The sequence below is a fragment of the Python bivittatus genome, unplaced genomic scaffold (assembly GCF_059951505.1).
Source record: "Python bivittatus isolate LINGU-HERP-01145 unplaced genomic scaffold, Pbiv_v1 ctg000080_np1212, whole genome shotgun sequence".
In the NCBI taxonomy this organism is placed as follows: Eukaryota; Metazoa; Chordata; class Lepidosauria; order Squamata; family Pythonidae; genus Python; species Python bivittatus.
This window is the reverse complement of record NW_028277035.1, coordinates 65747790-65774542: the sequence shown is the minus strand read 5'-3', so window position 1 is coordinate 65774542 and position 26753 is coordinate 65747790. Positions and strand designations below refer to the sequence as shown.

Here is a 26753-nt window from a genome sequence, read left to right as displayed (position 1 = left end):
CTGCATTAAAAGAACATTTTCCATAAGCAAATTTGGAGAAAAGGTCCAAATGAGAGATCACATATTTTTCAACACACTGTCTCATTCCTTTTGGCTTTTAACACTACACCTTCTTTCTAGAGTACTGAAACACTTCATGAGGGCTAGCTTGATGTTGTCTGTATTACATATGTTTGCAGACTTCTGGAAAGTGACTATAGAAGCTATTCTCAATGCAACCAGGAAAAATGACTAGGTTCTCTGGCAGAGGTTTCAGTCAGGGTTGAATTTTCCAGTCTTGCTTTGCAGCTGGTACTTGCAAAGGCTGTCTCTTCTAGTCATGAGTTTAACTCCAGGTCTTTTAACCTTGTGCAGTCTGATAACCATCCTTCATGGATGAGATAGTCTCTATAAATTTAATTTTCAGGTACAGTTTAAATGTTGGCAGCTCATGGAGTACTAGATATTGCGAAGGACTAGCTCTCTGACAAGGGACACTGCCATGACAAGTGGCTGTACTACATTCCTTTGACCTAAAAAAGTAATTTCCATGGATAATATCAGGAACTCCCATCCCCACCTTTGTAGACTGTCCATTGTACTTTTTAAGCCTCTGGGGGCAATCTGAATCAGCTCTTTGCAACTGGATTCTCTACAGTTTCATTTCTAGGTTTTTCATGAAGTATTAGATTATATGTTCACTGTCTAATCTACAATAAGAGACAAGAAATGAGAAGTATGAGCTCTTTAATTCAGTGGTGCTTACACTGACTTTATGTAAGCAACATAAGAGTGATGTGCCTTAAAGCCGGGTTCCTCAACCTTGGTGACTTGAAGATGGCTGGGGAATTCTGGGAGTTGAAGTCCACACATCTTCAAGTCGCCAAGGTTGAGGAACCCTGCCTTAAAGTGTCAAGAGGAAAGTTATTGCAGGCCCAACAAAGAGAAATATATTTCCTCAAAGGTGCTGATCGACTTGCCCTTTGGCCATCGTGGTTCCCTCGTCCTGTGGTTTTGAAAGTGCCAGAAAAATGAGCAGTGGCAGATTGAAAGTACAAGATGAGTAAGCTATAGGAGCCAATGTGCACATTTCTCAGTATCCTTGATCAGAGATTTGTATTCAAAGCACATCATGCCAAGCAATGAACATTACTCAGATATTCTGAAGATTTTCTTTCCTGTTTGTGTTCATTGTCCCTGGGGTGATTGGTGCTCTTGTTAGCAAAATTTGAGAGTTTCTGACTCTCCCCAATTAGGATCCAGTCCGGCAGAAGATTAGACACAAAAGTACCAGCTGAGATTTTAAAGTTTTATTGAAAGCTTGCCAATAGAGTCAGATGGGGTCTCCCCTTAAGTCAGAAGAACCCCAGTCACACCCAAAGAAGATAATTTTATACATGTTTCTTACAAAGAGATACAGCAATTAACAAATGATTGGCTGAAATTGGCATAAGTTTTGGAGCCTCCTTATTACTGGGGGAAACTTATCTTCCTGATGACCTATTGGTTGCTAGTCAGAGTTCAGGGGCACCCCCCTCTGATCTTCCAAACTCCACTGCTTCCCAGAATGCAGACCGGGGTCACCTCCTCCCACATCTCCACAGCCTCGACACTCAAGGAGACAGGATGTCTGCCTAAAGTCCTCCAACATAACAGAAATGAGGGAAATGTGTGAAGGTTCATGAACATCAGTTTCCTTGTTATCCCTTTGGTTTTCAAATGTAAGGAAATAAAGGTGAGAGAAACTGGGAGCCCTTTTCCATAAGGTTATATGCACAGTTTACAAAAAGTAGGCTTCTAACATGTTTTCAGTTGTGAGCCAGGTTGCCTGTGATGTTTGACATTCTCTTTTTGTTACATTATCTGTCTGTTGTTGGCCAAAGTCAAAGTGCAGAAGAGTGACCACCACCATTGCTGGGATCCTTGTGTCAGCTACTGCCATACCCACCATCCTGGACATTGCAAGACACCCACCTGGAATCAGACATCCAACCAGGACTATTGTAAATGTAACGTAGCCTATTTTTCTACTTTCTTGATCTGCAAAGTCACAATTGGGACTCCCAGCAATCAATGCTGAAAGGCCCCTGCCTGAAGTTTACTCAAAATCTGTCCCGTGAGCTGTTTCTTCTGGACCAATCTTGCCTTCTCCAATTGTCAAGCCTTCTGTCTCTTCTCCTCTGTGTTCAAGGTCTTTTTGAAGAAGTGGGTATAGTTTACCTGCTCCTCTAGGGACCACTTCCCCCATCCTCAGCACTTCTTGCAAGTGTCTTCCTTGTCCTGTGCATGAGACCCAGTATGTGACATATTTCCCAATTATTTCTAAAAGAATGAGAATGAAGAGGAAATAGGAATCTCTATACTGTGTAGGCTTTAAGAAAGCCCTTTCAGATTTGGCAGATTTAAACATTTTCGTAGGTCAGCAAAGATGCTAACATCAAGGCTGGAAGACTGTTAATTTAGTAATATTTAGCAAGATACTTTGGGAGCGGGAAAAGAATTATCAGCTATTCACTCATTTGATACATATGTTAGGAATACTGGGATACAAAATGACATATTTTATGTCTTGATTGAAATAACAGCGTGGAATTAGAACTGATATGAACAATCAAACACTGAAATGGCTTCTTGTGTATTTTATCCAGCTCTCGTAGCTTCCAACTTTGCATCTCCCACAATGAACACATCAGGGTTGGCCTGCCAGAATTCCAATACTCTACCTCGGAGCAATCATCCCATGAGCCCACGGACCACAATGATGAGGAGAAGACAGAGGAAGAAGGAGCACAAAAGTTCATGTAAGGATCACAGGCGCTTGCAGAGTTATTCAGGCTCATCTTCAAAATTTGATTCCAATTCCTTCCCCTTTTTCTGAAGAATTGAGGGGAATGGACAATATATCCATTTTATCACTGTGATGTGATATGTTCTTGTGGGCTCCCTTTAAATTTCCCCCCAAACTCCAAAACTCTTCCTTCCCATTTAGACTTCTTGTCATACTTTCTTCTAGCTATGTATGAAGAGAGGACAGAGGTACAGGAATGATGGTACACTTAGACGCATATCTTCTTATCAGAGGGGCAGCACTTCTCTCCCAGAAGCTTGTTAAGCATGGTGGCAGTTTGCTTGAGCTGACTGTCTCCCTCATAAGAATGGTTTCTCAGTTTCTCTGTGGAAAATGAAGTGTCCAGTGTTTCCTTGAAGTGCTAACTTGGTTGTGTCCCTCTCTTGTTTCAGTATCATTAGCTTCCAGCACTGTGGGTCCTGGTGGGCAGATTGTTCATACAGAAACAACAGAGGTGATTTTAAGAGGAGACCCCTTGAACGGCTTTGGACTGCAGCTCCAGGGTGGGATCTTTGCTACTGAAACCCTCTCTTCGCCGCCTCTCATCCGTTTCATTGAGCCTGACAGTCCAGCAGAAAGGTTAGAGACCTCTTGGGTTTCAGGTGATGAGGGTAGTGCTCCCACTTGTTGCAGAGGTGTCTCCTCCATCCCAATAGAGATCATACTTTCCTCTGAATTCTAATTGGCAATTACTTGGAGCTTGCGCATCTACCAGGTATAAAAGAAGTATCAAAAGAGCCGGTTCTATTCTATTCTGCTGTACCTTGCAGTGTTTTCAGCGTCTGCTGGGAGGGGCAGCTGAATCAGGATTTTGTGATATTATAGTGGCAATCAGAATTAAACAGTCAAAAGCAGCCTACCATGAAATGGACACAAATCATTAAAATTGCACCATAATTATCCTGACAGCTTGATTAATTCAAAGGGCACTCTGCTCTGTGATCTAAATTTGACCACTTTGCTACAGCACCAGAAGTAATAGATGACTCTGATATTGCATTCATAGCCTGAAGGACAGTGGTAGGTTTGCTTCTTCTCTAAAATAGGGATTCCTTTTCAAAAGTGTGTTTGTGTTTCATAAGTAAGGACTCATATTTGCTTCTTTGGTGCAGTGGCAACAAGCTGGAAGAGTTTTGTAAATATAACACTAATATAGCCATGGTGAAAAATGGAATCAGAGCAAAGAAATCTGGACTGGAGAAACTCAGAAGAGAAATAGTTTATGCTATGTATACAGCATAATTTGTTATAGTAAAATTCTGTGTTTGAATTCTGCTAAGTATAGTGGTACCCAAAAGTAGTAACATTTTACACAGACTTCCATGTAGTCTAAGTGTAGCTATCTTACTCTGAATTCTGACTTATTCTGCCCTGCTTATTGGGTTAAACTTTTATTTGGGGTATAGGAATCACTGACTGCTGCAAGGGATAGTTTTCATAAAATATAAAGTGCAGTCTCTCCCAGTCAATGCAACATTGATGTTTTATTTTCTGCATATTCCATAAATCTTGAAAGTTTATAACTTGAGGCTACACATGTGATCAGCCATATATGATAATCCCCTTAGGACCCAATAAATCTTTGCTTATCTGTGGGCTAGTTAAGTGCAGAAAATATGTTTCATAGTATATTGTGTTCTGTTTAGTAAGTTACAGTTGGGGCAAGGATCATTTCTATTACCCAAACTTTGTCATGATTGAAGATGAACTGTTGTCATTTATGCTCAAAGGCCATGAAATACTTATCTTAGAGATGTCCAGGGAATGGGATTTGTACCTATGGAGGCTAAAGGATTGTTGCTTTTAGAATTTGGAAACAGATTTTTTTTTAAAGTCAGGTTTGTGAGAGGTCCTCAGAAGATACTTTTCCCAAACCAGACTTTCCCCCTGTCTCTTATAGGTCATTTACATTGTCCCAGATTGTCTCTAGGGTGTGGTCAAAAAAGCCAAGTTGGCCACCATAACAGCATGTTCAAAGCTCTGCCTATTTTTATATGTGAAGCTTTGATTGCACCACGTGACTGCCATTTTAATTTTTTTTGACAACACCTTGCAGGCATCTCTGGTATTGTCAAAGTTGTCTCCCAAATGGAAGTATTTAAATCAGGCCATATACAGTACAACTGAGACATTAGCATGTTTGCTGCTGGGACCCTTTCAAGAGCAGAATGGGTTGTCTCAATACCTTATTAATTGGAGGTAATGAAGCAGAGGCTGGATGGCTTCTACCTGGGATGTTAGAGTTGCATCCCATGATGGTTTTGCATTAGGTGGTAGATTGTCCTACTTGGCCTCCAGGATCCCTTGTGACTCTAAAATCAATAAGTTCTTCCTTGCTTTACTTTACAAAATAACATTCTTACTGCTTCTATTTTTATGCTGGCTTTGATTACTATTGTTGCTTTATTTTATAGGTATATTTCATCATGTTGATTTATTCTGTTTAATTTTTGATGATTTTGTTTTCCCTGTTGAATATTCTATTTACTGAAAAGCAGGATAGACACACTAAAAAACAATTTATATACAATTTAAGATTTAAAAATGCCCAGATTCTGCAGACTGTGCATATGCAGACCTTTTGATCCTGTTAAAGATGATTCAAACAGGATAGAGAAGCAAAATTATATTGCGCACCGAGGTGGAAGCCAAAAAAGAAACAAAAATGAAACTTTTCCCTGTCCAAATTATCCTCTGTACATTTTAATTATATGTTCTTCGGATATGGTGAAGCCTTTTGTTGTTAATTGGTTTACATTTCTCACTCAAGGGTGTATGTCTGTCTTTTGGTAGCTCTCATAGTATGACATTTTCAATGTTTTTTCTGCTTTAATTCCTTGTTATTTCACAAATGAAACTGGGCTATGATCTTCAGTTCAGCAACATTGCACCATTTTCCCTATCAAAACAAATTGGTTGACCCAATTTTATGTGAATATGTGGGAAGCTTGTTCAATAAGTTATTACTTATGTGTGATGGGTGAGTGTGAGAATAGCTAACCTAACACTATGAAAAAATACCAACTCCCACTGCTTCTTACACTGGATAAGTAAGAGAAACATGTAAAGATAGATTCACACTTTCAAATTCTTCTCAGCTAATCAAAATATAAATGTTTTTATTACTACTGCTGCTGGTAACAAGGTAAAGGATATGTGGAATTTTGCAAGGATCATCATGATATATTACATGCTTTCCATCTTCCATTAATAGCAGAATTGTTCCATCTTGAAACAATTGATCAAGCAGCCACTCCTCATTAGAATAAAGAGCAAATACTCTTTGTTTAAATTCAGCTGCAGATGCCATCTGGCCATGACAAGGTATTCAGATTTTCTCAGGCACTGAAGAATAATGCTGTAGGCAAGAGGCTTCTGACTCTCATCCAACTGGGAGGATGTCTAAATCACACCACTGAGGTTCAACTATGTCTTTTAGATCGACAGCCTCCCTGATTTTTATGGAGGAATGTTAGCACTAACTTTCTCCTAGAGTCAGATACAGACTTTCCCGGCCAGTTCTGATGAACGTATATGAAGTTGTCATACGCTATGTGAGACTACCCAGGAGTCTTCAAATATTGATTGTTGTTGAAGATGAAGAGGGTGTTGTAGTCTCTTATTATACCCTCTGATGCTGAAAGGGCTTAGTGTCTCTGCTATTCTAGCCCCAACCTCAGGAGAACTAGAGTTCATCTGTTTCATGCTATGTTTCTGTTCTAAGTGGCTTATAGTGCCTCCAAAGCACAGAACAACACAGATGAGGCCATGGAATTGTGAAGGAGGGAGCAAGAATTCATCCCTGCAATCATATTATTCTTCTAAAGAAGTTGGAGCACCTCCAGAGTTTGCCTGGAGTGTGCAGGGAAACAGTTCCCTACCTCTGCATTTTGGGACACAGCTATAGCTCAACCTGATCAGTGGAGGGGGGGCATATAGGGTACCCATGGCTGCTGAATGTCTGTAAAGATAGGAGAGGAAGAAGTTAAAAAGCTCTACCCTTTCAAACAGAGGGAAAAGAGTCTCTGCTACATATCAAATGAGGTTGGCCTGAAATCATTCCAGAGTAACTGATACATAACAGCATTAAAAAAGGCAGTGCTGGATCAGACTATAAGCTCCATTTGTCCATCGCTCTATTTCCACAATGCCCTGTTTTTTATTCTTGTGGCTTCCTGCACCAGCCCACGTTTTCCCAAAAATTGTAGTTAGCATATTACTGGAATAGTAGCTGTTACAACTCATAGCTATTGATAACCTCATCTTCTGTGAATTTGGCCAATCCTTTTCAAAAACCAAGTTGGTGATTGCTACAAGTTATAGGAACTATTTCATCAAATTTATATCATAGGAAGCTGGACTTATATCTGTGAAAGCTCTTCACCCTTCAGCATCCTTAAATTCTTCCAGGATCTAGCTATTATTTATTTTATAGAAGTAAATGTGAAATTTCTTTATACCAAGGCTGTTTCAGCCACATCTTCCCACTATCTGGGACTTGAGTACTGTTATTAACACCACTAAAGTCAGTTCTTTATGTGAATCTATTGTTTTGTTTTATGAAATGTCCTCAATTCTACATGTCTTACTGAATAACTGAGAAAATAAAAAAAAAAGAAAGAAAGAGGAAGAAGGCAAATATCTAATATTTAAAAATAAAAATAAAAAATTTCAAAGATTGGTCATATATATCTAATGGTTCTAGGTGATTTTGTTATTTGTAGATTGGCTTTGTTCATGTTTATCCCTCTGAAGGTTTATGTGAATCTCCAAGTGGATATTCTCTTATTATTTTTTTAGAAAACAATGATCCTGTAAATCCAGCACCATATAAAATTGTCTTGATAGGCCTCAAGTTTTTTATAAGCCTAGTATAGCACAAGAAAGAGAAGTAAAAATTGACTTATGATTTTTTACAGCATGAGTCAGTCTGTTGAATTTATTTTTGAAGGAGTTATATGTGACATCTTGCATCAGTGCCTTTATTAAAGGAAAAAACGGCCATTATTTCATTTCACCAAATTTTATAAAGCTGCAGGATTAGGGCATGAAACATCCTATTAGCTCTGTTCAGTCTACTAATAAGGGAAATAAAATGTTTTGGATTCAGACAACCAAAATATAAAGCATTTGAATTTTCCAAGTATTCAGTTCTTGGGCTAAATTATATATTCCTTCTTGTAATTTTTTCCTATTGATTAGAGATCCAAAGGCCTTTAGACAATTTTGCTAGAAGCTCAGTTCAAGTAATGGATTTTTCCCAGTCTTTGAATGATACATCAGAAACATTCAACAGAGAGAGCTGCTCCTGCAATTCCTCAAATGCTTCTCCAGCCATTTCATTATAATAGCTAAATAGGAAGGTGTTTATACCTAAACGCACCCTTTTCTTTTATAAGCATTAAGATCTACCCAGTGGTTTATGAGTTGCGTGTATTTTCTTGTGGTTTGCCGTAGCTACACCTTAATTTTTGAGAATTTTCAAGGTAATCACCTGATAGTCTTCTTCACTCATTTTAAAATCCTGTCCCTGGAAGGGCAGTTTTGCAGTGGTTCCTGTCCAACACCTCTCTGTCCCCGTATTCTGAGGACTGCTACAACTCACCAATTTATTGTTCAATTCATATTCTAAACTGCCTTGGCCTCCTCTACTGGGGATCTCTTCCTGTGGTTTGATCTTCCTTACTTTTGTATAGCATAATTCTTTTTTTTTTCCCCCCATTCCTGCTGTTCCAAGACTCAGAATGAAAACTATCAATGCAATAAATGTGAGATGAGACAATATAGGAAGTGCATCTTAAAGCACTGCTGGCTTTTCAAACCCCTTAAGCAACACTCGGGTATATCTGGCTTCAAGTCATGAACATACACACACACACACACACACACACACACACAATTACCCGATTTGCTGAGTCCCTGAGGTGAGCTGAATGAGCTGCAACTTGCAATTCTGCACGTAGATATCTAACTTTCAGTGTCATTGGTCTGAGTGACAGTGGGGTCAGGATGGTTAATTGGATTTCTGTGAGAATGAAGTATGCTTCAGACCAGCTTTTCTACCTTTCATATAACACTGATGTTAGTCTTAATGTATCTTTGGACACGTAGAAAGCCACGGAGATGACCTTGGAGAAATGATGCAGAAATAGCTACAAAAATAAAAGCATTCATTGAACTCAGGAGACAGAAAGCATTAGAAAAAGGCTCCACCCAATTCACTGGGGTAGAAGAGGGAGGGAAGGGAAAATGTTGTCAGGCTTTCAAGATTCTGTTATTATAGCCTATATCAATAAAGTAGAGTTCCAGTCATTCTTGTAGAGTCTATTTTATGACTTGGCCTACCTCAAAGGGCTGGCATCTAACTTGAAAACCTGACTATGTTTTCCTTTTCTTCCCTCTTGAACCTCCGTGAATTAGGATAGAGCCAGACTGAGCTTCTTTCTAACACTTTCTCTGTTTCTAGGGCTTAAAGCATGCTACCTGTGACTATCCACAGGATAGAAACAACTATCTATTTTTTATCATTTACTGAATTTATAAGCTGCCTGACTCCATAACGACTCTGGGCATCTCACAATGTAACTTCAAGACAACATAGCCCAGAGTCACTTGGTTGAGATGGGATGCTATGGAAATTAAAATAAATAAAATAAAACAAAACAAAACCCAGACAGTATAAAAGCAGTATCAAAACAAATAAAAAGCAAATGCCTCAAAAAATAAAACTATTTCCAATAAATTAGTCATCCCCACAGAAGCTCCATCACCTACTCAAGCCCAAAGGCCAGATTTTAAGGATTTATTTGAGTTTGTTCAGGATGGGAGCCAGATGAATCTTGGAGGGGGGGGGGATGTCATTCCAGAAGGTAGGTGCTACAGTAGAGGAGGCCCACTTCCTGGGTCGCATCAAATAGCCATGGAACATACCAGCTCTGCTCGATGGTACAGGCAGTCACCACAGGAGACAGATGGTCCTTCAGATAACCAGGCCCTATGCCATGAAGGGCTTTGGGTGTGAACACCTAGAATATTCCTCGCAGTAGTTCTCTAGATGTTTCTAAGGCTCAGCTCTTAGCAGGAATGAGTCACTTTAAAGAGAGTTGTCAGGCATCTATCTGCAGATAGAGCAGAATAATAACTATATTTTGCTGCCCTGATTATCACAATATAATCTTAATGTAGAGTCTTACTCATGTTTGGTCAGATTCACTCTTTGCCTTCTTCCAGTATTGCTCTAGGCATCTCTTTTGGTGTTACATCTCCCAGGGGTCCATTAGTCATTATTTTTCTAGAATAAAGACAATTTTTGTAAAAATTGGTATTAGTTTTTCCATAGAAACTGAAAACATCTGAGTATCCCATTGAACATGTTAGCCATCCATATATATATGAATCCTCTCTTACTTGACTATCTCAAATATGTATGCTTTTAAATTCCCCATCAGTCTTGTTCTTTGATATCATGGGAAAGGAATTTCATGATCTTGATGAATGTCCTTTTCTCTTGACTTCTCCCAATCTTCTTCTTCGCTCTTCATTAAAGGTGTGGCCTACTACAAGTTGGAGACAGAGTACTTTCCATCAACAGCATTGCAACAGAAGATGGGACAATGGAGGAAGCCAACCAGCTGTTGCGGGATGCAGCACTTACTAATAAAGTCGTGCTAGAGATTGAATTTGATGTGGCAGGTATGGACATTTTTTTCAGCCTAATCCCAAATTCCTTTTTAATTGTGTTGCTTTGTCTTCAGTATAGTTAGCAGCAGCATAGAACAGTAGATACCACATTATTTTTAGTGACCCAGAGGCCAGACATGACCCATGATCTTTGTTATTTTTGGCAACTGTATATTGATTTCTGAAGTCAGAACCAGTTTATACCAGCATAATTTCAAGTCATTTTTCAGAAATATAAAATGTAAATATGTATCAACAGTTATGTAGACCAAGTAGGGCTGCTTAAGAGAAAGACTATCAAACAATGGCAAAACAACATTTTGAGCATATAAAATGCCAGAATTCCTCACATGGTAAACAATTTGGTTGGAAAGAACCTCAGATTGTGCTTCTGTAAAATGTCTGTTAATTAAGAGTGAGTTATCTATGAATAGTCTGATTCTGTGTAAGAAAGCTCACTTGTTTTTATATCATTTTTCCAAATTCCTGACTCAGATCAGATCACCAGGCATAAGAATGAGAAAGAGTGTAATTTCTCCTACTATTGGCAATATTTATTATGTTTAAAATTCTCCCTTTCTCCTAAGAGCTCAAAGTGGCATATGTGGTATGAACTACATATGAAATACTCCTTCCACACACTATCACAAAGTTTTCATTTATGTGGTAGATGAAGATGAGAGATGGTGACTACACAAGATTTCTCAGTGATCTTCATGATGGCCAGGAACTGAATCTGGATCTTCCTGGATTTAATTAGCACTTTTACAGTTGCACCATGCTGTAACTAACAAAGGCAGAAAAGTATTCTTCAGTGTCAATTAATGTGGTTATGTTTAGCTGTTACTGGGACACCCACAAAGCTCCAGTTCTCATATCAATAAATGGGAACATGTTGCCTCCCATCTTGCCTGGTGCAGGAACATGGCAACAGTTCCTCCACTCTCCATGTTCTCACAGCTGCCAGCCCCTTTCAGGCTGCTCCTGTCACTAAATAATTGCCAAAGCTCTGATGTGCCTGTAGTTGTAAAACTAAAAATGGCTAAATCTCTGGGGGGAAATAATAACCTGTTGCTTAATTTGGTCTTGTTAAAACATCTGGGATTTCACTTTGTTCTAGAATTGGAGCTGCAAAAATAATCTTTTCAGCTGGTGAGGCTAAGGGAGGGAGGAAGAAATCATTTATGCACAACCCTTTTCTTTCAGGAATGATGTAAATTATAGGATTTCTCTCCTAGATGCTGATCCACAAAAAACACTGACTGTATTTATTCAGTTTATGACCCACCTTTTTGTATGCTGAATGGTATATAAATACTGTATATACATTAATCTAGTAAAGGTCTTTACTGTGCCTATAATTCAAACAGAAATAAAATCACATGCCAAAAGATGTCAAAGATAACTTTAAATGTAAATTTAAGCTATTGTATATTATTGATTACTTGACTGTACTGGACTGAACATACTAAGGAAATATTGTTCATTCATTAAGCATAAGACACAAGCTATTATGAGCTATTAGAAAATATTACAGAAAATGTAAGGCAGCTTCATCCATTATGATCTTCCCATCAATTCTGCCCCAAACTATTCTAATAATGTACTGGAACCCAGCATGATCTGGCCCACCTGCCTTGCACGTTTGGATTCTAGTGGCAGCAATTTCCAGTATGAACATGAAGGTGTACCTGTATGAGAACCCGTGAAGAGGAGAAGTGGCTCATGAAAACAGTGGTCCCTCATCAAATGCCTTTTTGTGAAGGCTGAAATGCATGAAGTAATTTTAAGCTCTGTGCTATACTACTTGTCTTCACATATTGGGAATTAGTATGGGCAGACAAAGCAACAAACCCCATGATCCTCTGTTAAGATCCTGCCCTTTTCATTGGTTTACTTGTTCCACAGAATCCGTCATTCCAAGCAGTGGTACCTTCCATGTGAAACTGCCTAAGAAAAGGGGTGTGGAGCTTGGGATTACAATTAGTTGTAAGTATTTCTAAGTTTCAAGCCATTGTTTGCCATTTCCTCTTCAACAGGAGAATGTTCTGAAGATAATTTTCTGCATTAAATAATTTCAAGACACATCTACCCACCAAGTTAGAATAGTTCCTTACTAGTGATTGATAATGTCTTCTAATATCATTCAAACATCAACATGTTGATAGAGCAGTAATGAGGACAAGCTGTATATTGTCTTAACGATGGCTGGGTGGCGCTGCAAAGTCTCTCCCATCAAGACTTCCTAAGTCCTCCTGACAAGAACTCCTAAGAGTTGCAGATCAGTCATGCTGTTTCAGTGGAGCTCATTTCCAAATGGATAACTTAATAACTTTTTAAAAAGTTAGATGTATATTTTGCCTTTTCTTGAGGAGTTCAAGGGTGCATGTGTCACACTTCCTCCTCCAGTGTTTCCCACAACAATCTTGTAGGACAAAAGTCACCCAGTGACCTTCTCTAGCAGAGGTGAAACTTGAATCTGGATGTCCTGGTCCTAGTTCAACACTACACCATATCAACTCTTTGCTGTTTTGAAGAAATGCATACTATTATCTGAAATTAGCTTGAAACTCTGCCCATATTCCCTATTTCAGACTAATTTTAAGTAGTGCTAGGTGCCCCTTAAAATTAGTGGAATAACATTGCATCATTGTGTGTCCCCAGCGTCGCAGTGTTGGCAAGATGGAAAGGAGTTTCTGCTAAAATACAGCACTGAACCCATATGGGAGCTCCTCTCTGAGCAGCAGAGTTGATACTTCTTGTTTCCTAACTCACACATTCTGAGGAACATGTAATTGAACGGAATATGTAGCAAATGTTATGCTATAGAGTGGTGTTCCTGTTTGGACCATCAACTGGTCAGCTGTGCTGTCCTAGACAATATTCTATTCTTCTCCCATCAGTATTCTAATTGTAAACCTCATTAGGCTATTTCCATGCATATGAGAATATTCATCTAAAGTTTTCTTGGTATTTCTGCAAACCCTGAGGTTCCCCCAACTGTTACTGAGATCTCTCTCTTCTTAATGAATGATGGCACTGGATTATCAAAGGATTGGAATCTGGAGGATGGCAACTGCTGTAAAAATATAAAGGGTGCTACAAAATGATGTACTGTGCTTGAAAACACATACAGTCAATTACCGCTATTTTTTAAATCAAAACCACCTCCCATATAATACATATATTTAATTGAAAATCAAAGAACTGCTTGAGGGTTAAACCTATGAATAGACTCAAAAACTTTAATGAAAGCTTTGTTGTAATAGCTTCTTCAAGGTTTGTTTGGGAGAGTTCTATATTGAAAATTATAATTTTCTCCAGTAGTCATTAAGGCCTTTTGTCCTGTATAATATAATGTGTATGAAAGTATCTGAATTTGTCACTGGGTCAAGGGAATTCAGATATTTGCTTTTAATATGACATAGCTTTCATGTGATAATGTCACATTTCCATAGGATATCATATATTTCAGGTGTAGGAATGTTAGTTGGGGCTTTCAGTTTCTCTGGATGATGAGCGTAAATTTCTAATCCCAAGAGTTTAAAAATAACAAAAACAAAACTGATTTCTCTCTCCCTAAATTAGGCTACTAATCGAAAATCCCTGATCCTTCTCACAAGGGTCTTGGCAGGTTTTTGAATGAAACTGGTTGTATCTATATTTTTAACCACTCAAAACTGAATGCATGAATTGGTCCATTCTCTATTATAGTGGAGGATATAAAAATGTGGATAATAAATTGATACAGCTTGATATAAAAGCCTTGGTAGCTTCTAAACATGTTTTAATTTACAACATCTACTCTTGAATAAATAGATTCTACAGACATTTTCTAGCAGTAATTATTTTTATACAGACTATTCTTTTGTAATTCAAACCTTGTGGCGGGCGGGCGGGGGGGGTAAAATTGTCCTTTCCAGTCTGATTTTCTTTTCTTTTTGAAATGTCATTGTCGTAGTATTAATTGGTTTAAGTACACACATTTCCCCAGTGCTGCATTGTTTCAATCAATGGTGGAAGGTGTTTTATGACTGGCTATGTCACTGGTACATGTGAGTGATATGCTCAAACTCATTGAGGGGGAAATTTTCCCCATCTAAGTCATTATGCATCTTATTAAAAACACAAAACAGGCATGTGAATAGAGAATTTTCATCCATCATGTCATGAAACAGAAGCTGTCTGGCTTCCTGCAGACTGTGAAAGCCTCCCTGTAAGGCAGGAAAAATAAATAAGAGCATCAACCATCTTGCTTCTTGTTCTGGTGCTAGAGGTCATTTCAGTAGTTGCAGCGGTATGGGGGAATGACCTTGGGAGATGGGGAAGAGCCGCAGCCAGGGGAATGGTCCAATAGCTTAGCCCGCAGAAGGACTGTGGGCATGGCAAATGTCTCAGAAGGGACTCTCCCTAATTTCTTGAGCTGTTCAGGCGACAGGGGATGCTTGCAAGATTGATGTCAGCCTTGTGAGGTAGTCCAGACAGGAAGCATGCCCAGATTAACTCATTCTACTTTATTGTAAGAATCTTGCAAGTCTGAAAGTACATTTCTCCCTCATTGCCCACATTCATTCTGCCTCTTATCCGACTCTTCCTCTGGCTGTGGCTCTTCCACCTGTCTCCCAAGGTCACTCCCACATACCATTACGGTAGCTGAAGTCTTTCTTATGACAGGAGTCTCTTAATCCCTTGTGAGGTTAAATATTATGGTCAATACTAAGGCGGCCAGTAGGCCAAATGATGACAGTGAGAACACTGTGAGCTTGGTCAGTGTAATTTGTGAAAAGGTGAGATCTTTCTTAGCAGCAACCCCAGGCAACAATAAAAAAGAAATGGCTGGTAGAAGGGAAGAGAAGAGCTTGTGACATTATTCTGCATTAGGACTCTTTCACTTGTTTTGTCAAGACACAGAGAAATGGTATGATTTAAGGAGATTTTGAATAGAAATATGGTCTTAGATAATATATGTTCAAAAGCCAGTTTGGTGTATTCTCCAAATTTTTCTCTTCAAGAATATATTAATTTCTAGGCATCATACTGTGACATCAGTGGAATTTTTATCAACAACCATGCCTAGGCCTAATGCTTTTTAATATCCTAAGAAACATATTAAAAATCTTTTTAAAAACACCTTTTGTTGTTGTTTTTTTTAACATAGGAATAGTTAGCCATCTATAACAAGATTATTTACAAACTCATTTAAAATTTCCATTATGGTATAAGTAGGTCCTTAATTTACATAAGGTAAAACAACGAGTGAGATGTTACATTTTAAAGAATTTTAGTGATAAATGTTTGAGACCCTGTGAGAGCCAATCTTTCCATTTTTCACCCTGTAATACTTTTTTTTTTAACTAAACGGAAGAAAATATAAATGAAAGCTGTTCGTTTTGCTCTAGTTTCCCCAAAGTAATAGAATCCAAGCTACAAAATAAAACTTCCTAAACTTAGTCAGGCTGGTACTTGGAACACAAGATTATGGCCTAAACAAACTTCATTTGATTCCCTTTTGGTGGGTAAAACAAGACAGCTTCAGTTTCTTTGGCACAAGACTTTCTTTCTGCCTCCTGCCTGCTGTGAGGAACAAATTCTAAGTACATCACACAGCAAGAAGAAGAGGAGCAAGCAGGAGAATTTGTAACTGCATTGTTAGCTGCTGGCACATGCACGCTCCTCAAGTTGCAGTTCTGCTTTTTAATTTTATTTCTATGTTTGTTTTATTTTATTTTGTTGGCTGTCTGTGTAATATAGCTATTATTACTGTTTTGCACTGTATTTATTATTTGTGGTTATTTAAATCATATTTAAATGTATAGAACTAGTATGATCTTTGACCTTCAGTAGATTGTGAGGTAAATAATACTAAGGCTACGATATCCCCATTTACTATTAAACTACATGCTTCCTTTGATAAAAGTTGAGAGACTGAACTTTATGGCCATTACCAGAAAAAGGATTGCTCACGTTGCTTTAGTATTTAGTTTGTTGGAAATCTGGGCATCACCTTTTCTGGCTACTGCTATCCATTGAAATTGACATAGATTTGGTAAAATGAAGATTTACAATATATCTCAAGTGCAAATGGTCAGATAACAGGCTTGCTCTAAAATGACTTGATGCCATCAAAGCCAATCTAACACATAAGGAAGCAAACCTCAGTGAACAGCAAAGTCAATATCTTGCCAATGAGAATTTAATTTGGCTAATAAGATCTATTAGGGTTAATTGAAAACTCATTGACTACTGAGCAAATCTTTTCCTCCTCCAAATTAGGAGAATCTGTTGCTTTGTTTTTGCATTTTGGGAGGAGTATTGCAAAATTATCAGTACCATACCAGATTATTTTTCCCCCCAACCTTTTCCTGCAAAATGTCTTCTATGTTTTAAATGATAAGCTTGTTTCTGCAAACCTTCCTAATTATATGTGATCTTTTTCAAGTAAATTAAATTATTACTAGTTTTGTTGAAGCCTGATCTGGAAACTCTTTAATTATCAGAATGCACAATAGCATCTAGGCCTATACTTTAGATCTAAATTAAATATTACTAAGCCTGTTTGAAAATGGTAATTCACATTGCATCTATAGATGAACTCTCTCTAGATTCTTCATTTACTATGATAATGGGTTTTTGTGTGTTTGTGCATGTGTGCACTGTTTGTTCTCTGGGGATAGTAGACATGTTATCCCATCTAGCAATCATGTGTACTGTAGCAGAATAAGTATTATCACAGTATGCATTTCTGATGTATGGCTATGTTAATTGGAAAACAGTTCTTTAAAGGGATCATTTATGAAGAAGAGCAATGGGATGATCTGATGTTCCCATCTTCTAGCAATTCATTTTTTAAAAAAAGATGTTGAAAATACACCAAGTCACTTTGATAAATGCCAATCATTATCCAGATTAGATACACCAGATTTCATGAGTCTTGTTTCCAGATCTCGTTTTCTCGAGCATTTCAACCTAGTAATTTCTGAACTGGATGCATGTAGCACCATCCAGATAGGATTAAATGAAAGCTAATTTTCCATCTCTTAGAGTATATCAAGTAGAATGCCAGTGACAGTTCTGAGCAGATCTACCTTTTCTTCTCCATGTTTGATCCACTTTTTATGAAGCAGTAAGAAAGAGGATCTGATGCTTGCCAAAATATACTTATTTCAAGGGAGAGGCTATGGAAAAAAACTTCAGGAATCCTCAATGAATAAAAAATTCTTATCCAGGCTCTTTATTCTAACACCTCATTGTGAGTCAAATGTTCCCCTGGGGGGCACTTTTCTGGAGTTGTTTCCACCAAAAGAGGGGTAAGGCAAGGGTATATTCTAGCCCCCTTACTTTTTAATTTGTATCATCTTCTAATCATCACTCTCCAAAGTTAGCAGATCATGTAATTCCAGCATTGCTATATGCAGACAATGTAGTAATTTTGCCTGTCGCCCAGGTGGGGATGAGAAGGGCATTAAGACCATTGGCTTCCTTTTGCCTAAAAGAACAATTTGTAATAAATTATCAAAAAACTAAAGTGCTAGTGTCTGCATGACACAACAGTAGGTTACCTAAATGGCAAATTAATGGGACCCCAATAGAGCAGGTACGTACTTATAAATATGTACCTTGGGGCCCCATCAATTTGCCATTTAGGTAACCTACTAAATACCTTGGGGTCCAGTTCCAGGCTTCCTTATCTTGGAGCGCACATTTCTCTTATCAGGCAAGTGTGGCCCAACATAGCTCCACAGCTGTCTTAAGATTCTTCTGTTCAAAAGGGGCACATTTTATTCCTGCAGCTTGCCAGGTTTTCCTTGCTAAGGTCATCTCTCAGCTTCTTTATGGTGTTCCAATTTGTATTTTTACAAAGTTTAATATCCTGGAAGCTGTCCAGCCCAAATTTATAAGAGTGATACTCACAGATCCAAGATGCATCAAGAATGCTACTTTATGGTTGGAGACAGGTTTGGTTTCTGTGGGTGCCAGAACCTGGCTCTATCTCCTTAATTTGAAATTGATTTTTTCTCCTGTGGGTCTGGCTCCACTGGTTCTCAGAGACCATTTTAAATCAATCTGGCTAACAAAAGCTAATAGCAAACTCCTATTAGGACTTTGTTTGGAAAGTCTCCGTCCATTAGGGCTTGAAAATGCCAGGAGTCATCTTAAACAACGTATCTGGGATATTGATTTTCAAACCAGTTTAAGCTCAGTATCCAACCCTATAGTTTATGGATTCTTCTCAGATGGGCATGTGCCATCATCTTATCTCTTGTCAGTTCTAATTCTGAAATTTTGTTGGGCTTTCACCTTGGTCAGTTTGGATGCAACCTGGTAGCTCTGCAGTTCTGTGAGGGGAGTATAAAAATATCCTTTTTTAGCAGTGCCTATGACCATATGAGCCATATGAGATGGCTCTGTGGAATCCCTAAGCCATATGTTCCTTTGCTGCTCTCTCTATAGGGAATCAAGGAAGGTATATATTTATCCCATTTTAAAGAACTACTCTGGTAGAGAGCACAATGTCTATCTGTCATTGCTTCTATCTGACCAGGACCCTGACATATATTTCCAGGTTGCCCAATCTTGTACTATAATTTGTTGTATCCATCCTACCTATGGTTGAACCTTAGCACAAAATGGGAGTATTTTGGAGGGGTTGAGTCATAGTGGGACTTTCTGACACTGTCATGAATAGCCAGCCAAACAGCTTAATGCCTCATTTAACCCTTTGCCTAAGACAGCTGTTTTGGAATGGCGAAGCTTCCATTACTTTGGGCTTCCTTTTCTTTCTCACCCTCACCTTCTTCAAACATGAGCCCCAAATTTGCTGTCTCTTGTACTAAGGGAATGTTACACTTTGGGGTGGGTCCTGCCAACAGAAGTAGAAGCTCAACTCAGCTCTTAAAATATACTGAAACCAGCCCCTTCTCCAACTTTTCCCCACAGCAACCCTGTAAGATAGGTTGGGCTGAAAAAGGGAGTGACTGGCCCAGAATCACCAACAAGTTGCCATAGCTGAGAGTGGGCACAAACCTGAGTCTTCCAAGGATTAGCCAGGCACCTTGACTACTACACCATGCTGGCTCTCCACAGCGAGAGAACAGGTGCTAGGCTAAAGTGTCCAGGCACTGCTCCAAACGTTTGCTGCTCTAAAAATGGGGTGGGGTGGCAACCAGACTATGAATACAATTTTCTCTGTATCAGCATGTTTCTCTGAAGGTTGCTTGTCTCTTTGGCATTGTATCTCATTGTGTCAGCCTGTTCTCGCTGCTTCTCCTGACTAACAAACCAACATAGTTTTTTGCAAGCAACCCTGACATAACTGAGTTTTCCCAATGCCAGTAATGAGAGAGGTCCAGATTGCTAACCAGCTAAGTGCTAAGTCAATCTTCTTGGTTCTCCAGAAATCCAGTGATCAGAGGCAGCAATGATCATTCTCCTACATCTTGCCCAAAGAGGCTGTGTTTTTTCCCAAGTTCTTGGACTTTTTAAAAATTGAATCTCAAAGTTCATCAACTCAGATTGGCTTGCCATCAAACTGAATCTGTAGCCTTAGACTGAATCAGTTTGTCAAGAATTTTGACAGCTGATTAAAACCAAAAGTGATACTTTTCCAAAGATTCTTACAGAATTCTCTTTGGCAAGATTTATGGAGATGAAAGAGATGGAATTTCAAGAATTTCAGCAATTGAACTGTTTTCCATTTAGGGCAAATATATCCCCATAGATATTAGGGCAAGGATTTTTGGTTTTTCTTTCTAATAGCCTTCCTATGATCTGGCAAGGTTGCATAACGGGGAAGCTTGCAACTGATTGTTTACATCATACTCTCTGGGATCTTCATTAATCTGGAAACTACCACTGACATCTATCTTCTTCCAATCTTGAATCTATAATTCAAAGTGCTAAGGCCTACTATGAGTGTGTTCTGCTGTGCTGCCACTGTTCAACAATAGCACAAAGGCAATGGAGGTGCACATTTTCATACCACACTGCCAACTTTTTGTTAGGGCTGTACCAATTTTCAAAGGGGTTCTTTGCTTCTACAAAGTTTCAAGCAAAGCACCACTTGAAGTTCCTTTGTGAAGCAATGTAACACTCTGGCTCCCAAGAGCAAACATGAACATGCTTCTTCATATTGCTATGTTTTGCAGCTCCTCTTAACTTTCTCCCATGGAACTGTGGGCAGCCACACAGTATCAGTTGAAGGTACCTAGCCTGGAAACTCCTTGGAGTGCACCAAAAGTCTTCCAGGCTGTGGCTGTGTGTGTATTGTATTATTTATTGTGCACTAAGCCATCTAACCTTCAAGGGCTTCAGACAGCACTGGGAAGAAGAGAAAAAGGAGTTTTCTGGCCAAAGAGCTTTGACAATGGGAATCATGTTGCTTCCACAGCATGAATCTCTTTGTTGAAGCAAATCTAAGCCTAGGACTGTTACTTACATCTATGGGAGGTAATGAGAAATAAAAAACTTCTCTTAGCCTGACTTTCCTCCCCTTGTTGGGTTCCCAGTGGACAAATAAGGGGAAGATATCCAAATATTCCTCAGCTCTGAATAGCATATTCTATAAATAGTTGCCTTTCCTTTCAAAGTTCGTAGAAGTAGGAATGGAGTCCTTAAAAGGAAATGCAGCTAATTATATTTCAGGAATTGGCAGGTCTGCTGTAAATTTAAAACTTTACTAACTATGCTAGAAATGAAGCACTGTGACTGGCTAGAGTCAGTTTCATGCATATTCATTCAGAATTCAAATTTGTCATGCTTTCATATTAATGGTCAATTTTTCAAAATGCATGAAATTAGTGTTTAAAATAAGTATCTTGAACATACTGTTTCATGTAATATCTCTAAACTTTTACAATCTTATTTTATTTTATTTTATTTTATTATTTTATTTTATTTTATTTTATTTTATTTTATTTTATTTTATTTTATTTTATTTTATTAATGAAAGACAGGTTTTGGGAACCATCTGCTTATTTTATGAGCCAGGAGTTACATTGTAACATTCAAAGAAGTGTGAAATCTGAAAACTAATTTGCATGTTAGTCTTAGAGGTGCAACCTACATCAGCTAGCCTTGAAGATTTGTCCAAATGAAATCCTCTTTTTTTTTTTCTTGTATTGGAGATTTAATTGGCAATATTTTTATATAACTTAAATAGAGGTGAATGTGTTCAAATAGAAAAAAGAATCCCAAATCTATTAAAAACTTTTATCTATCACCCTATATCACCCCATCATGAAGCCTACAGCTCCCATCTTGCCAGTCAGCATGTTTATTAGCTCCCTGACTAGGAATTAAGAAGTTTGCCATCCAATACATTTAGTTCCAGGTTGAGGAGAGCTACAATATTATTTTTGTAAAAATGCCATGTATTTAAAAAGTAATGTAATGTGATGGATGGATATGAGATATGTTTTAGATTGATTGATTGATTGATTGATTGATTGATTGATTGATTATGTGCCATCAAATCAGTGTTAACTCTTAGCAGTTACATAGATAGACCTTCTCCAGGATGATCTTTCATGGAACATGTTATGTCTTTTCAACTGTTGTGATGCTGCCACAGAATGAGCAAAGCATTGTTCCAACCTCACCCACATGCTTCTGATGGATATGGTGTGCTTCCTTCAAAATAATTATTAACTCACTTTCTTTGTCAGCTTTCAGTCACAATTTAAGTGAATTCTATATAGGCATATTCTATATAGAGGACTGCATCTTTGGCTCCTAATAAAATGGACTTTGCCATTTTTTCTTGGTTATCTTTCATTTCTTCTACATCATGACCGAGGTAACTTCTATGTGTACATGGCTCACTGTTTTAATAAATGAAAGGTCCATGTCTTCAACCATAATTGACCACATCAATATGCTGCAATCAAAGCTTACCATCTCTTTTGTAGGAAGGAAAGATGCAAAACTATAGTCTTGATTGCAATTCTCAAGGTATAACAAATGTTTGTGCTTTATGAATTGTATTAAACATTAGTAGTTTTGGCTTAAATGTTTTTATTAAAGCTAAATTGAAAAAGATAAATATATTTTATTGCTTCCTACTTTATATAATGTTTGGATCATATAGTCTTCTGCAACCTGGTGTGATTCAATGGCCATAATGACTGGGAATGCTGCAGGAATGCCTGGTTGTGGAAGGCTGGTATTATATAATTCTGAAGATTATCATGGAGTCTAAATGCCTGGATTGAGTGTCTGCATGTATCTCTTCCTAAACAGCAAGCAGAAAGTCTGGTGAGCCTTTAATTATCTCTGATATCAAGAAGGGGAGTGTAGCACACAGGTGAGTGAATTATCTGTTTTTCTGTTTCTGAGTCTTAGTAAACAGTAGGAATGAACTTGTTCATTAAGATCTGTTATATCTTTTTATGACCTCACCCATCTTTCATAGGTACACTGTGTTCTATTATGTGATTGAACCCAATTAATACGTATGAAGCTGGCACATACTTGTTCAGACTAATGTTGTGCCAAAATCTGCCTTGGAAGTTTTCTTCCCTTTAGAAAAACATCTATTTTTCTACCTTCTTCTCAGGATGTCTGGGAATTTCTTTCAAATTCATCTTAATACTGTGTTTGGGTTTCCTTTGTTGTTGAAGGTGATTGAAGACAATGGTGCTGATGTTTCACTTTCCCTTTGCCTCACTCTAAAGCAGTGTTTCAGTGCTGCTGGCTGGGGAATTCTGGGAGTTGAAGTCCACACATCTGAAATTTGCTGAGATTGAGAAACACTGCATCTAAAGCCTTTTTGGCTGCCTGCCCTTCCCAATCTGAAAAACCCTAAAGGAAAGAGTCCTGTTATAATGCCTTCTTTGGAACTTCATCTGAAGCACGGGGAGGCAGCAGAAAGCTGGACAAATACTTGTACAATGAAAGACAATATATTTACATAACCTCCTTGGCCTCTTTGCAGTTACAATCAGTGCAGGAAGACTAGGAGAATTCTTCTGAGATTCTCTTTATTTTAAAACATTTTCTAAAGCAAATTCTGTTTCCTCGTATTGAAAGACTACTATTAAAAAAATATGATTTTGTTTCCCCAACATTTATTTCATCATATCAGCATCACTTAGCACTTGAGAAGAACAAATGTTAACACTATTTAGAATGTTGTTTTAAAAGATTTGCTTTCCCTTTGTATGCAGGACTGGCACCTTAGAGCCTGGAGACAAGCTGTTAGCTATTGATAATATCCGACTTGACAATTGCTCAATGGAAGATGCAGTGCAGATTTTAAAACAGTGTGAAGAACTTGTCAAATTGAAGATCAGGAAGGATGAGGATAACTCTGGTACAAAAACACTGAATTAATCTGTTGACAAAAACAATCCTTTCAAAGACTAATGAGGTTGACAGATTGTGAATCAATATTGTTAATTAACATGCTTGTGTATTTACACGTTCCCTATATACAAAAAGGCCCCTTCAAAAAGGGCTACGACTTTCTTAGTGATTGGCTGGAACTTCTTCTGAGCTTGGGTCTTAGATGATTTCTATCATCATTATTCAGCATCTTTGTTCCTTTTAACAGATGAACAAGAAACCACTGGGGCTATCATCTACACAGTGGAATTGAAGAGATATGGTGGACCCCTGGGAATCACTATTTCAGGAACAGAGGAACCTTTTGACCCCATCGTCATTTCGGGCTTAACAAAACGAGGGCTGGCAGAAAGGTGAGTTACAGTTTGGGGTGGCATTGCAGGCACAAGCTTCCAGAGAAAGGGCCTGCTCACATTCCATTGCATGATGTGGAACACAAGACCATCTAGTAGATTTTTCTGTACATTCAGCCTCTTGGATAGCACAGGCATCACTATTGTGCTGATACTGTTATGGACATCAGTTATTTTTATTTAGATGTGTGTACCAGGGAACCTAATTTCAAATCATATTTGAAAGGTGCAATCACTTTAGCTTTCCTGTGTGCTGCTTTACCCCCCCAAACTTTATATCCTGGCAGACTGAAAGACAAGATGAGAAATAGAGGGAAAGAAGATGAAAAATAACCAAAACCTCCAAAGATTTATTTTACATATACTTTGTAATCCTAAACATATCATAACAATAATTAAAAGTCAGATGAATATTAAAATCCATATGAGAAACATTACCAAAGAAGAAAATACTGTGGAGTCTTTGGTGCTCTCTGAGTTTGGTTGTTTGCTTACAGACGTTTCATTACCCGACTAGGTAACATCAGTGCATCAAACAACCAAGCTCAGAGAGCACCCAGGACTCCACAACCCTGAGCTACATATATTCTCTTCTATTGGAAGAAAATACTGTTTTTCTAATATTCAAAGATGTTCCTCCTAAATTGGCTTGGATTACCTGCTACTTGTGCTGGTGCTCTGTTTAGAGAACAGACCCATATTCTCTTATATAACTCTCTTATGAGTTCAACCACATTGAACTCAGTAGAACTAACTTCTGAGTCTACCTTTATAGCTTGGGAGTTGGAACAACAGTACTGCTACTCTTAAAGCAAAACCCCAAGAAATTATTTCCATACACCCTCCCACTTACGTGATCGATCGATTGAGTTATCATGTGCCATCAAGTTGTTTTCAGCTGCTAGAGACCATATAACATTTTAGTGTGACCAACATTTCAGATTTACAGAAGACCACAGTGGGAGTGGTGTTTCAAAGTAGGGGGAAATTGGGTTTCTTTTTAACCTGGGGTTTTTTGATGGGGGTGGGGAGATTTTGCAGGTCTTAGTTTACAGCACAATGTCAGGCTTATTGTAGGGATAACATTACAATGTTCATGTGTTCCCTTCTTCAAAGGGAGGGGTAACCCCACTCTGGTTTTCAGCAATCATGGTTAATTGGATTCTGAGTTGCAAAAACCAAACACGGATTGCATGTAGGCTGTAGATGGGACACACTCTTGGCCCAGAGACTGAAAGTTACAGCTATCAGACTGTTTTACTAGCTGGCCTGCCTAGAGGTGGCTTGTCCTCAAAATTCACTTGAGGCGGCATTGCCCCGAGGTCCGGGCATTCCCTTGGACACAGATCTGCCATTTTTTCCCCGGTGATGTATCCCCAGCAATGGTAGAGCAGAAGCTACAGAATAAGCTAGGAGGACTTATTTTGAGGCATTTGCCTGTTGTGTTCTCTGTTTGATTTGTGTGGATACTGGCCAGGCCACCCTACCACAACTGCTAACAGAAATGAGATCAGTAGTAGGATAGGAAATATTCACATTAACCCAGCAAGAAATTTTGTCCTGAAATTCAGTTGAGGTACTTAGTGAGAGTTCCTAGGATGCTACCAAGCTAATAAATGCTGATAACTGTTCATGCCTTGTAAAGGCTGAATCCCTACCTTTCCTTTTTGACTGGAATTATGGGAATCCACCTGTCAACTATCATATGGTTCCAAACTAAGTTAATCCTTGAGATGCTACTGCTATCTCTCTGAGCCAACAGTGCCATCTGCTGGCAGCCCAGTAACAATGCAGTTTGTTGCAACATTCCCACCCCCACCCACCCACCCACCCCTCTGGCAGAGTGCTGTGTCATCCCATAGCCTGGATTCCTTTGGCACTGGGGCTGATACAGTCTACTAATACAGAGGGCACCAAGTTTTAATCCCCCTTCAGAGTATTATAATTACTTGAGCTTTCAGTTCAACTCCACCAACGAATAAGGGAAAAATAAAATTTTCCCTTATTTTAATACATGCTGCTCTACTGTATTGAACATTTTTGCTTTGTTATTTGAGCCACAGTGACCTCTGTTGGTTAGTTATTAAATTAATATACAGGAATGTAGTACTAACTCCCCTCACCAAAAAAAGTCCATACCAAATATTTTAACAGCTGCAATATAATATTAAATTGTTCACAGACAAGATTTGGAACATTAATTGCATGTCAGGGTGCAAAGCTTTTGTTTTCTGTAGCTGAAAACAAATAGCATTCTTTCATTTGTACATGCTGCCAGTAAAAGTCATTTACCCATAAAAGACAATGCAGGAGGAAAGACTTAAGCCAACAAAGTAACTTTATTACAGTCGTAGGCCAGCATATACACCTAAGATCCCTCATGATTTGTAAATACAGGAGGAAAGATCCTTGGGGGGAATTGATGGAATATGCCTAAACAATCATTCTTATTTTACTATTCTTTTTTTCCATTTCTGACTGAGAGCACATCTAAAGGCAAATGGAAGGGGGATTTTTTTTTCTCTTGCTGCTATCCCCTAGAAGCTGTTCAG

The 26753-nt window shown here is 38.4% G+C and overlaps 1 protein-coding gene across 1 annotated transcript in view; it reads left to right on the top strand.

Annotated features, from left to right (window-relative positions):
• Positions 1-26753, top strand: part of GRIP2 (glutamate receptor interacting protein 2) — a 125443-nt gene that overhangs the window by 71926 nt on the left and 26764 nt on the right. The window contains exons 10-17 of the mRNA XM_025165524.2: positions 1863-1988; positions 2628-2780; positions 3220-3406; positions 10374-10519; positions 12416-12496; positions 22745-22808; positions 23671-23816; positions 24057-24201. Of these exons, the coding sequence (XP_025021292.1) occupies positions 1863-1988; positions 2628-2780; positions 3220-3406; positions 10374-10519; positions 12416-12496; positions 22745-22808; positions 23671-23816; positions 24057-24201 (1048 nt within the window). The remainder of the gene's footprint in view (positions 1-1862; positions 1989-2627; positions 2781-3219; positions 3407-10373; positions 10520-12415; positions 12497-22744; positions 22809-23670; positions 23817-24056; positions 24202-26753) is intronic.